The 12,420-nt window shown below is 46.8% G+C and overlaps 2 protein-coding genes across 2 annotated transcripts; one reads left to right on the forward strand and one right to left on the reverse strand.

The window, feature by feature from the left end:
• The first annotated feature begins 1,442 nt into the window (after positions 1-1,442).
• htr1ab (5-hydroxytryptamine (serotonin) receptor 1A b) lies at positions 1,443-2,914 on the forward strand. The gene has a single exon (XM_086135591.1). The coding sequence runs from the start codon at positions 1,521-1,523 to the stop codon at positions 2,772-2,774; it is 1,254 nt and encodes a 417-aa protein (XP_085991717.1). The 5' UTR covers positions 1,443-1,520; the 3' UTR covers positions 2,775-2,914.
• A 1,191-nt stretch (positions 2,915-4,105) lies between these two features.
• On the reverse strand, positions 4,106-7,434 carry LOC147191446 (uncharacterized). The gene is made up of 3 exons (XM_086135592.1): positions 7,398-7,434; positions 6,849-7,062; positions 4,106-6,048 (listed from the first exon to the last, which is right to left on the reverse strand). The coding sequence occupies exons 2-3, from the start codon at positions 7,001-7,003 to the stop codon at positions 5,625-5,627; spliced, it is 579 nt and encodes a 192-aa protein (XP_085991718.1). The 5' UTR covers positions 7,004-7,062; positions 7,398-7,434; the 3' UTR covers positions 4,106-5,624.
• Between the last annotated feature and the right edge of the window lie 4,986 nt (positions 7,435-12,420).

The following is a 12,420-nucleotide window of genomic DNA, read 5'->3' on the forward strand; positions in this document are numbered from 1 at the left end:
GAGGGTCAAACCTTGCCATTTTCTGAGAAATGTGAACCAACCCCCCCCCCCCCCCCCAAAACAAATCATAGAGTTAAATTTAAGCTGCGTGTAGCCATGTAGTTAAACAGGACGAACCCCAATTGGATTGTCTTCCAAGTGTTGAATACACAAGTAAGTGATTCAGCACCCCAGCTCGGCATTGAACCCAAAGACCTTCTTGTGGCAATTCCTTTTTAGTCCTTGTCTTATCTTACACCCTTCAGCGTCAGTGTGTGCATTGAGGTAAGAAGCACTCCATGCTACAGTTCTCCAAGCTGCGTCTATATTTGCCTGCCGCGACCCGACATGAAATTAGCGTCCATTCGCCAACGTGCGAATAACTCAGCCACAAAAAGTTCAGTGCATTGTTTTAATGGCCATAAAAGTGCAGGGTTAATTGTACTTACTGCATGAGCAAAGATACAATTTGCAGTCAATAATTTTCCGTCCAATTTTTTTTACATGAGCAATTTGTGAAGTGACTGATTTAACCTGCAGACAGACATTTAACATGATTCAGAAGCGTTTTTTCCCCCCTGCTATCACCCGTTTCCATCGAGGGTTGGCTGCAACGTCTTCAAATACCGTAACCTGGTGAGATGCCTAAATTCCCATCAGATGCGGATACAATTTGAGGTGCTTATAGCACAGTGCGTTCCCTATTCGCAAGAGTTTTGTGCGTTTGCGTGTGAGAGAATATGACACTGCAGACACACAAGATAAGAAATACTCAAGTCACCCCGCAAGTTACGGAAGGGTTTGCGGCAGCTGGGCAGAGGCCACTTAACACGTGAGGCATTTTTGAAGAACTGCTCGCGAGCGCGGGACACTCTCCGGAAAGAGGCTTCCTTCCGCTTTCCAGGCTGAGTTCCGAAAAAGAAGGAAGCGGAAAACAGTGCTGCATTGACTTGCGAGTCGAATCCGGCGTGACCAAGCTCCAAAATGAAATCGGATGGTTGTGCGTCTCTGTGTGCCCTGCGATTGGCTGGCAACCGGTTCAGGGTGTCCCCCGCCTACTGCCCGATGATGGCTGGGATAGACTCCACCCCCCCCCACACACACCCACACCCACCCTCGTGAGGATTAAGCGGATCGGAAAATGAATGAATGAATGAATGTATTGATCTCGATCGTACCTTTTTGTGTGTGTCTATTAAGGAATACTGTATATATATATATATATATATATATATATATATATATATATATAATTTCTGCATGAATACATTAAACGTGGGCAAACTTAAATGCACTGGATAGCTTGGGGGGAGGGTCAGGAGGAACGAAATGATTGTTTGACAGTGCCACAACAACACTGCTGGGGTGCAATTAGCTTCCTCCCCGCACCATCACACGAACACCGTGACGCACTGGTATAAATACGCAGCATCTCTCTGAGCCGCGAGCCTCCAAGAGTGGCTCGTCCGCTATGCGCTGCTCAAGGTGGGACAGCGCGCTCTGTGCCATCGAGGAGCATTTCTAAATCGTGCCCAAGCGGCATGGAGGACGCAAGCAACACGACAGTCTCGTCTCAGTTCGACCTCCCTTTAAACAAAAGCGGCACAGCCGCCGAAGACGAGGAGGTGAGGCTGAGTTCCCAAGTGCTCACCTCCTTCCTCCTCTGCGCGCTCATCCTGTGTGCCATTTTTGGGAACGCGTGCGTGGTGGCGGCGGTCGCCCTGGAGCGCTCGTTGCAGAACGTGGCCAACTTTTTGATCGGTTCCCTCGCCGTCACCGATTTAATGGTGTCGGTGCTGGTTCTGCCCATGGCGGCGCTGTACCAGGTCTTAAACAGGTGGACGCTGGGGCAGATTTCGTGCGACATCTTCATCTCTCTGGACGTGTTATGCTGCACCTCGTCCATATTGCACCTGTGCGCCATCGCGCTGGACCGCTACTGGGCTATTACCGAGCCCATAGACTACATGAAGAAGAGGACGCCTCGCAGGGCGGCGATTTTGATCGGCGTCACTTGGCTGGTGGGCTTCTCCATCTCGGTACCGCCGATGTTGATCATGCGCTCCCAGCCCAACAGCGTGGAGGAAGACAGAAAGAACCCGAAGCAGTGCAAGATCCGGCAAGACCCCTGGTACACCATTTATTCCACCTTTGGCGCTTTCTACATTCCGCTCGTGCTCATGCTGGTTCTGTACGGGCGCATATTCAAAGCGGCCAGGTTCCGCATTCGGAGGACCGTGCGTAAAAGCGAGAAAAAGAAAGTGTCCGACTCCTGCTCGGCTCTGTCGCCCGCGCTCTTCCACAAAAAGACGCCGCGGGAATCGCAGACGAAAAGCTGGAAACGAAGCGTGGAGCCGCGGCCGGAGCCGTGCGTCAACGGCGCGGTCAAGCACGCCGAGGACGGAGAATCTCTGGAGATCATCGAGGTTCACGGCAGCCTCAAAGACAACCTCCCGCTGCCGAACACGCCAGGCGCCGCGCCGTTGTTCCAGAGCAGGCACGAGAAGGCCACCGAGGCCAAGAGGAAGATCGCCTTGGCTCGGGAGCGCAAAACGGTGAAGACGCTGGGCATCATCATGGGCACCTTCATCCTCTGCTGGCTGCCCTTCTTCATCGTGGCCCTGGTCATGCCCTTCTGCCAGGAGTCGTGTTACATGCCCCGCTGGGTGGAGGACGTCATCAACTGGCTGGGCTACTCCAACTCGCTGCTCAATCCCATCATTTACGCCTACTTCAACAAAGACTTTCAGGGGGCTTTTAAGAAAATCATCAAGTGTCATTTCTGCAGACCCTAAGGGCCCTTTTCAATGGCGCCACCCTGACCGCAGCTGCCCTGAACAAACCGTCCCGTCCGGCGACCGATCCGAAAAGAAAATAATTGACATATATATAAGCCACTCCAACCATCACCACGCAAATCAGCCGGTATTAAATATGACCTGAGGTATGTGCATCCATAAAGCTCTTTGGTCCTCATGCTGTTCTGTCATGTTCAATTCAGATACAATTTAGAATAACCCGCTCGGCATTTTTAAGATTGTGCAGCTATGAAATTGAGACTGAATTTATCCACATGCATATGAAAACCTGCTGATGTCTTCTGGGTTCATCTGTGAGACTTTAATTAAACGGTTGGCATTAAAAATAAAGTGTTTGGGTTTTATTTCCTTAAAAATAAATCGCTTTGAGTGATATGTAATATTGTTTCAAGATTTCTGATTTCATTCCGTTAAAAAATTCAGGTGCAAAATGTACTTTCTGTTTCAGACGATCAGTTTTAGGAGCACATTTTTACGCTTAAGTACTTCTCCGTAACGAGGGGGAAATGTAAACGCTGAACTCATAGCCGAATCTCGATTTCAGGAGCAAGGGCACCTTTCTTGCCTTGTATTTTTATTTGTGTTTGTTTCATTCTTTCGTTCTGTTTTTTTTTTTTTGTTTTTTTTTGTCACCAGTCAACCTAAAAAGATATCGTTGTTCGGGTCAGGGTGTGTCTCTCACGGCCCTTGCCTCTGTCACTCTCGGTCTCATAACAAACAATATTTCTTGAAAGGCAGCAGAGGGAGGTGGGGGGCACCCAAATGGATGAGAGGTGGTTGCCATAGCAACATATGGGAGATGCAAACTCCGGGAGCCGAAGGGGCAATTACCTGATCAAAGGCCTGGTACAACACAAGAATACAGAGGTGTATTTGAGTGGCCCACAGCTGCCGGCCATCACACACAATGAACAGTTGTATTCTTTTCTATTATTTTTTTTGTATTCTGGTATTTGTTTTACACCCAAATGAGGATTCGTTTCAATATCCTGCAGGATAAGAAAACAAGCAAAACAGCCGGTGAACTTTAAAAAAAAAAAGGAGTGAATTATCAATGAATTGTGTATGTCATATATACAGTATATACACATATACAGTATGTACTGTATATATATACACATATACAGTATATCTCCAGGTCCAGGTGATAACATATATTCCCGATTGGTACGAAAATAAATAGATAAATAAAAAATGTTTAATGTGTTACTGTATTAAACTGAACGTATTAAATTTGTGCTCCATTAAACAGTACGTTGAGCATATATACTTGGGAGTAGATTGACTTAAATCAGCTTTCCCGTGGCTCTGCATGGGTTACAATTGATTGTAAATGGATAGCTGAATGGAACATTGGAACAGTGGAACATTTTGCTATTGCTGTCAAGTGCAGTTGCCCGCAAGTCATCCAGCTTATTGAAGGCGGTGAAAAGCATGCATTTGACTCTCGTATTGTTCCATCAAACTCACCCCACAGAGGCGCCGTCGGCACTCTGCTGTCACAGGAATTATGTTATGGCCTTTCACAAGCACACTGCACCCAAATAAGGGATTACATGTTTGCTCTTGGATCGTTTTTGCCCAGGCTTAGAAGTGAAGCAACAACAGTAATGCAGCTCATTTCATTAAAATAGCCAAATGATGGTTTGTTTGATTTTTTTTTTCCCATACACAAAATGTTTATTGAATAGTATACGGTGGAGAGAGCAGTGACTTAATTTCTTGGATTTTTGATGATAAACAGGACATTCACTTGCAATTATTGACCAGGTTCAACATGTATATAAGGTGGCCGGTGCTTCACTGGAGTGCAAATTCCAGCGCAGCTTCACCACTCTTCATTGCTTTACAGGACTGTCAATAAAGTCCCATTCTCTTCATTAATGACCAATACGTCGTGTTTATTACGCCTCCCTGGACTTGCATGGTCTCCCTGTGCTTGCACGGATTTTCTTCCAAAAGGTACACTGAAGACTCAAAATATCCCGTCAGCAAGTGGTTGGTTGTGCCCCGCAATTGGCAGGCAATAAATCCACGGTGTACCCAACCACACATCCAAAGTCCCCGCCCACTGCCCCAAGACGGCCGGGATAGGCTCCAGCACCCCCGTGCCCCATGTGAGGAGAAGCGGGTAAGAAAATGGATGGATGGAGGGACGGTCATCAGGTTTTGTTCTAATCCCATGGGGAGTCAATGGCAGTGTATTGACTTGAACTCACCAGGAAGTGTTTATCTCCTCTCTTCCAACTATTCTTGTTTGTACATCCAAATGTGGTTTCTTTCTGCCGTCTGGGTCTTTTCGCGAGGCCGGCAAACAAAGTGATCAACGCTAATTGCACATTTGCATCCCAGAGTTTGAAAGGGTTGTTGTGGTATCCTGCAGGGGAGACAACTTGGCGGGCAATAACAACAATTACCATTTTGCTTTCGCCACATGTTGTTTGGGAATGAGAGAAGTCAAGATTGCCTTCAGTGTCTCAAGGCTTTTCAAGAAAAGAAATCATAAGTCAGGAGTCGTGCACAAAATGCATATTGTCAGTTAATTGCGTGAGATCACCACAACTTGATAATATAAGGGATGATCGCGGGTTTTGGACACGTGTGGTACTGGTTTGGCCCCCCTTCTGCATGTCTGATTTCGCTCGCCGTGGTCCATGGAATGCTTGCTGAACTTGTTTTGTGGAAGGTAACACAAAAGTAACGCAGAAGAATTGCAACACATTGCAATTCGGAGAAAGTAACGTTCTCATATAATTACCCGAAGCAAAGAGCAACATGAAGAGGAAGAAGGAAATCAGACTTCACGATCAGCATCATGCTCTCGGGTCAGAGAGACGAGTGTTCGAAAAGAATGACCTTGGAATGACTGGATAGGCTGGAGAGCCTGGAGGGCCTGTAAGCGCCAATCCGAGAGTACACGTCCACGTCTGAGCAGGCTCCCCATGACAGGTGGGGGCTCGGCGCGGCGGTTTGGGTTGCGGGCAGAGGAGGCGTCACCTGGAGTGAAGATACTTCAGGATGGACGGGCGCCGGGGGCGGTGGCATCGGGGCCGGCAGGGCTACTGGAATGGGTGGCAGTGGGGTGGCGGCAACAGGTATTGCTATGGCAACGGTTGGCACGGGTGGAACGGCGTGCGCAACGTTGCCGTTGGACAGCTTCTCATATGATGGAGGGTGCTTGAACGTGTAGGTGGCCGCGTGGTAGAAGCTGCGATACTCCAAAGCGTGTCTTGCACTCGCCATTCTCAGCCTGCGGAACACCGCAAAAGTCGACGTGATCCGATGTTACGATCGTTCGAAGGAGGAGGGCGAACTTGCCCAATCTTTCGAGTGGTATCTCAAATTCGACTGTACCCCAACAGAGATAGCCCTGTGCTAAGGCTTGACTTCGGAAGGTGGACAGTTACCGTATGTTCAACAGATGGCGAAAACAGAAGCTCATTAGCTGAGGTAATTATGCGCAGTTTTGAAAGTGGGATATTAGTTTGACACATTGACACATTGAACCCGCTTTGTAATGTCACCTGAATGATAATGGCATGCTAATGACTGCAAGGTATGCCTTTCAAATTGAATTTAGAGGGTTTTTTTTGGAACAAGTTTTGTCTTAATCGGAAGTTCCGAGCTCCCACTCAGTGACACGGTGAATGTGAATAACAATTTCACGATCAGTGTTTTGGTTCATTTGGTGTCTACCAATCGGCTCCCTCGGCTACCCGTCACAGGTGTTGCTCCTTGTCTCATCGGTTTGCTTGAATTTAATTTGTTGCTGTTGTCATTGTCCATTTGTTGCTTCTGTTTCTGTCTTATTCATGTCTTATTTTGGTTTCTCCACTCTCCTTGATTTCCTTTTTGGAGGGATTAAACACTCGTCTAGATTCCTCCTGATCTGCCCTTGCCTCTCTGCTTCCCTGCCCCCGGGTACCCCGAAAACCACAAAATAAAGTTCGTGATGGAGAATGATGAGCTGAATTCGTATATGTCGGTGAGGTTGCTCAGTTCAGTCAAGACAAAAGTCGAAATAAATTTTGGCGGTTAGTTCATACACACCTGTGTCGTGTTTGTAACAGTCTGTACAGAAGCCACAAGATGACAGCTCCGGCGAGAGTCACCAGAAGCATCACGACTCTGGCATCCAAACTCCAGCACGATTTCCCACCCGCTTCGGATGAGCGGCATGTCCTGGAGGGCTGCGCTGTCTCCATTTCTTGTTTGGCTCTGACTGCTGCTTGGACTCGGCCTGGCTGGCTGCTGCTCCGCGCAGCTGTCTCGGGATGGGGAAAGAAAGAAGGAGAAGTGCTGTTGGCGACCTCAACTCGAACCGTCGTCGCTACCAGCGTTGATCGACAGAGTCAAGGGACTCGGCTATAAACCGTGCTGTCCGCGATGCTTAGCTTCGAGTGGCCTGGAAAATGAAATGTTAAAATTACCGCTAATGCCTATCGTATAGACTAAGAGCGATGTACATTGGCAGTATTTTAAGGAACATTATATTTATCTGTTTACTTCTGCATGTTATATATTTATGCATACACTTGAACTAGTGATGCATATGACATGTTTGAATAAATCCTGATCATCATCAAAAACAGAGCTTACCTTGAGCACCAAAAGAGTGTGCTGACTGTCTGGTGGCGCAGCCTTCCACTCCTAAATGCAGAATTCCAGGCATGTACAATTGGAGGGAAGCTAGTAAAAACAACAGGAAACGGTGCACTTCCTTAACAGAGTGCTGCGATGACTTCCCATCGCCATGGTTACAGGAAACTAGTCTAGGATAACTTTTTTTTCTTTTTTGGAGATGCATGTGCATCGAAAGCATGTCGAGAATAAATGTGCCGGAGATGCATGTGCATCGAAAGCATGTCGAGAATAAATGTGCCATTATGTGCATCTTCCTGACAAGTGTATAAATGAAGTCGCTAAATGCACACTCATAAAATGAAATTTGAGTCAAGGCGCAGCATGCCAGATGCACAGGCGGAACACACATCGTCTGACGTTTGTGATGCTGCTTTATGTGGAGCAAAAACCGAAACTAAACATATGTTGTCTCAAAGAGGAAGTAAACATCTGCTTCAATGCTGGTGGAGGTCACCAGATGCAGACAGACGGCAGGCGCTGTGAAAGGTTTGCTCCTATCTGATTTAGCCAGTATTCAGGAAACAAATAAATGACACACGCCGGCACTAAAAAGGCTCGCTTCAATGCAAGTCCGGCTTCATTTATCGGTCTAATAAGTTTGGATTCCGGGCCGAGCCAAAAGGGAGCAACTCTTAGCTCGCACTCAATATCCCTGCTTGGTACTTTCACAATCCTTTGATATCGGAGAGAGTCATATTAAAAGATCTGTTATCGCAAGTCCAATTGTGGTTGAGGGGAGAGGTGACCCGCCCAGACAACCTGGCAGAAAAATGGAACAAGGAACAATGCTCCGTCCTAAAAGCGCAGGCAATAAAAGAATGGCATGCCATTTTGATTCTATGCATTGCTAATTCCATCCATTAAATCCATCATTCCTCATTCACCAGCAGGCGGGCCACCAGTCCGTCATCATCGCTCCGCCATGAAATCTGTGTTAAAAAATAGCTTTGAAAATAACCAATTGGAAGTTGACCATCATATTGTCATGATTCTGTTTTTGACCAACAGATGGCACTGTAGGGCTCTCCCTGCAGCTGCACACCTGTCGGTCGTTATGTAATTAGTTTGTTTGTTTAAAAGGACTCCCGGCACGACCGCTCCCTGTTGGGTCACTGTTTGTTTGTTTGTCCTGCCATGTGTGTTTCTGTCATGGTTCTGTTCTAGTTTTTTTTTTTTTTGCTTCAGTCATGGTTTTGGTTTGCAACTTGGGATTCTTTTTGTTTTCAGGACTTTGCTTGTTTAGGAGTTAGTTGTCTGTGTTTTTATCAATACAATTCATCAAGTACACCCTGCTCCCCCCTCCTGCCTGCTTTTTGGGGTCCACCACCACCTCACAATCGTGACACATATAAAAGATTGTGGTTGCCATGAGAGGTTCCAAATTGAATTTGAAAACATGCTTGGACATAAACGTAAGATTTATTAGAAAACATTTGTTTTTTAAAAGATGGCCGGCATTGGTGAAGTCGGTCGCAAACAAAAGAAAAAAAGCCGGAATGTCTCTCACAAGGTGGTACGGATGGCTTTTTGTAGATGAAAGTGATATTTTCACTCTAGTTGGTTTTAGCATACGACTCTGGCGTCAGCACTTGATGGGTTGATTTATTTCGGAGTACTTGATGGAGCCATCGTGAACGTTCATTAGCTGTCTTCGATGACTCTTTTTTTTGTACGGTTCCCTGATGCTTTGCACTTAAGATTGAATCCGTCCTTCACACTACCTAATCAGTGCGATGGCACATTCCGTGGCAATGATGGTTCAATCATGGTCACAACTGCTCCTGAGGATGCACTCCAGATTCCCTAGGATGCTGGTGAAAAGGAAGACGGTTTGCGTGTGATTGCTAAAATAAATGCTAACAAAGAAAAAGAAAGGTGAGAGCAACGATGAGTAGGGTGAGGACGGCAAATATTTGGGAGATGAGAGCGTTCAAACGATGCCGGGGAGATATGTAGATATGATTTGATATGTAAATCTATTCATGAGCTTTTGATATGAAGAGTGACTGTGGTCATTTTCCTCATCATCATAATGATTATTTTGATTGCTATTGAAATCACGATGATTAAAAATGTTTATTCCTTTTTTTTCAATACTTGGCATTTATTCAACTGCCAAAATTGTACCACTCAAAGCTGTTGATGAAGCCCATGCAGAACATTTTTGGACAAGCTGGCTGATCAGCATGAACTCATCTGCAATTGCATTTCTCACCAAGCTTGTCAAAAGTGGAGTTTGTCTCCTTCAAGTTCGCCAGTCAAAGTAGGAGGTGTATATGAAATGGAACCTGTTGTCGCAGACAAGGATTTTATTTTTAGGTTATTATTTCCCTGACATGTTTCGCCTTCTTCAGACTCTGGATACCAACCGAAAAATAAAAAAACTCCTCTGAGATAAAAGAACCAACAAGTTCAATTATCAGTAAGATACAGCATGAACTTTATTCCCTTTTTTAGGTGTAAACGTATTTGTAATTTCCTGGGGAAAAGCAAAACAGGTTTCCTTGATCTATTTCGCATCGTTGTTTTGCACTTCAGCGTCTGCTTTTTCAATGGGCAAAATACACCTGCGTCATTTGACAATTGTCAACACATCTCACCATATTGGACACTAAAACCACGTCAATCAAATGACTAACTGCAGATCACTAATTGTCTAATTGATGCCCAAAGTAGCCAAAGCCTTCCCGTCATTCTGGGCCAGAATCTGCCACCTCCATCAAGCGTTTGCTCGTCGGCGATGTGCACATTCACGTGCACGCCTCCCGCTTGAGGCTTCGTGCTGTCAGATCGACTTTACCCAGCAGACAGCGCAAGGTCATCAGATGATGACCGGCAGCCGGGGCTGCCCCCGGTCACCAGGCTGTCCATATTCATCCTCAGTGAGGCGGCACAACACACTCACCGTCGGCACGTATTTTGGGATGGCGACTGCAATGCCGTCATCCTGACGGATCGGTTGCGATGCACACCAAACTTTGGGTCTTGAACTCGGGAGCTTTGCTTTCGTCTCTCGATGACTCGAGCCGTTCGTTCACACGCACAGGCCTGCTCTTGAGCCTTACCAAACGTAACCACAGACACGTATCATGAATCGATTTACTTTCGGTCAGCATTTCGTATCATGATTGTTCAAATCCTGCAACAGAGAAAAAAAAATGCGAGAGGATGAAACAGTCCTTCATGGAAGTCAAGCACATGTTCAAATCACTCCAAATGCTTTGTTTATATTTGAGACGTTGCTCAAAAAACTTCCCTTCTGACCACCAAGCTGTGACCCGCCGACACTCTCCGTCAACAAAACGGCGCCTTGCCTGAATGCTTAATAGAAAAGAGTCGAGGGCAGAACATCAGCGGGCTCTTGATGGCAATCATCGGGTTGCTCGAGCGGAAATTGGTGCGGCTTTTTAATGCGCCTCCGTATCAAAGAGAAAAACACTCGCCGACAAGCACTGAGCACAAATATACTCTCACTCGTTTCGACCGATGGCCGCTTTTCGCCTGCAATTTCATCTTCATATACAGAATCCTCAACGGGGTGTTCTGTGATGGCCCCCAGGGTATCACGTTCGTCCACAAAACAATGGCGGACTGAAGTTTGGAGCGCTATTAATAGAATCACCGCCTTTATTGCGGACGAAGATAACATGCACCTTGCCAAAGGCGCACGTCACAAAAAAGTCCTCCCCCAAGTGATTTTTTTGTTGTTGTTTATTTGTTTTTTTGCAGCCATCAACCTCAGATAACAAAGCAAAAGCAAAAGTCCGCTTTTGGGGCGCACGTTGCATTCATGGGATGAACAGCCATCGAAAACTACACCTTGCGGCACGAAATCCAAGAAACAGCACTCGTCGGTGTCTTTCAACACAGTGAACACAGTTATTTTGTTCAAGGGAGTAGGAAGAAACGTAAAAAATCGGATCTAGTCCTACCCCGTGTTATGTGTTTATATCTAATGGATCATTTTTATATCAATCAGGAAAAAGAAAGTAAGAAGAAAGAAGTTGCAAAATCACAATAAGCCAGCCGCAAATGCAAACAGGCTCTGAATGTACTCGTAGTTACTTGCTGGCTTTTCCTTTCTGCGCATGCTTGCGCACCTTTCTTTTCTGCGCGCGGCAGTGAAGAAATTGGCCGGAGAGAGACGAGCCGTTCAAGCTCGGGTCGTTCCTCGCTCTGGTTTGTCCTTTCACAAACTCGCAGAAGAAGGAGAACGGTGGGAACGGAACAGCGTGATCCTCTTTATATTTGGATCCTACCGTAATCCATTTTTCTTGGAGATAGAAGGGCAACTTCTCCACAAGTCGTCCCACCCCCCTGGGTGTGTCAAGGTATGTTAAACCAGGCAAGTGTCCATCTTGCTTCGCAGCCTCCAGTTCGCCGATGAGGTCCGACAGCTCCAGGAGCCTGCCGGGGTCTTTGCGGGAGAGCTTTGGGAATTTCTCTATTCTGGAAAACAAGGAATTTTCAATGGCCTCCGGCAATCCGTAGACTTCTTCGAGTCGCGTCCAGATCATCCCCAGACCAACGGAAGGGCGCCTTAAGTGGATCGCTTTGACCCTCGTTGCGTGTTGAGAAGATTCCGGGCCCAGCCACTTGATGAGGAGGTTTATTTCTTCGATCGGCGTGAGACCGACGTCGGCGACGGTGGTCTGGAACGTCAGCTTCCAGTTCAGATAGCTCTCCGGTTTGTCATCAAATTGAGTCAGCCCCCCAGATAGCAGCTGAATCTTTGCTAGGAACTTGGCGAGGTCACCGATTGCACGATCGGCGGCGCAAGGGTTTGAATTGAACCTCTGCTGCGCTTGAGGTCCACCATGGAAAGCGTCCGGCTGGGTTACAGTATTTTGCAGTTCCGGCTCTCGGTCCTGCGGCGAAAGGTGATACTGACCGGCTTCCTGTTTGATGTGAAGGCGTGTGAAGACTGATAACGGAGGGCCGGCGTGTTTCTCCTGGTATGGTGCGACATTGTAAAGCT

This window comes from Hippocampus guttulatus, chromosome 17 (genome assembly GCF_054856545.1).
Source record: "Hippocampus guttulatus isolate MCC_2025c chromosome 17, RoL_Hgut_1.0, whole genome shotgun sequence".
Taxonomy (NCBI): Eukaryota; Metazoa; Chordata; class Actinopteri; order Syngnathiformes; family Syngnathidae; genus Hippocampus; species Hippocampus guttulatus.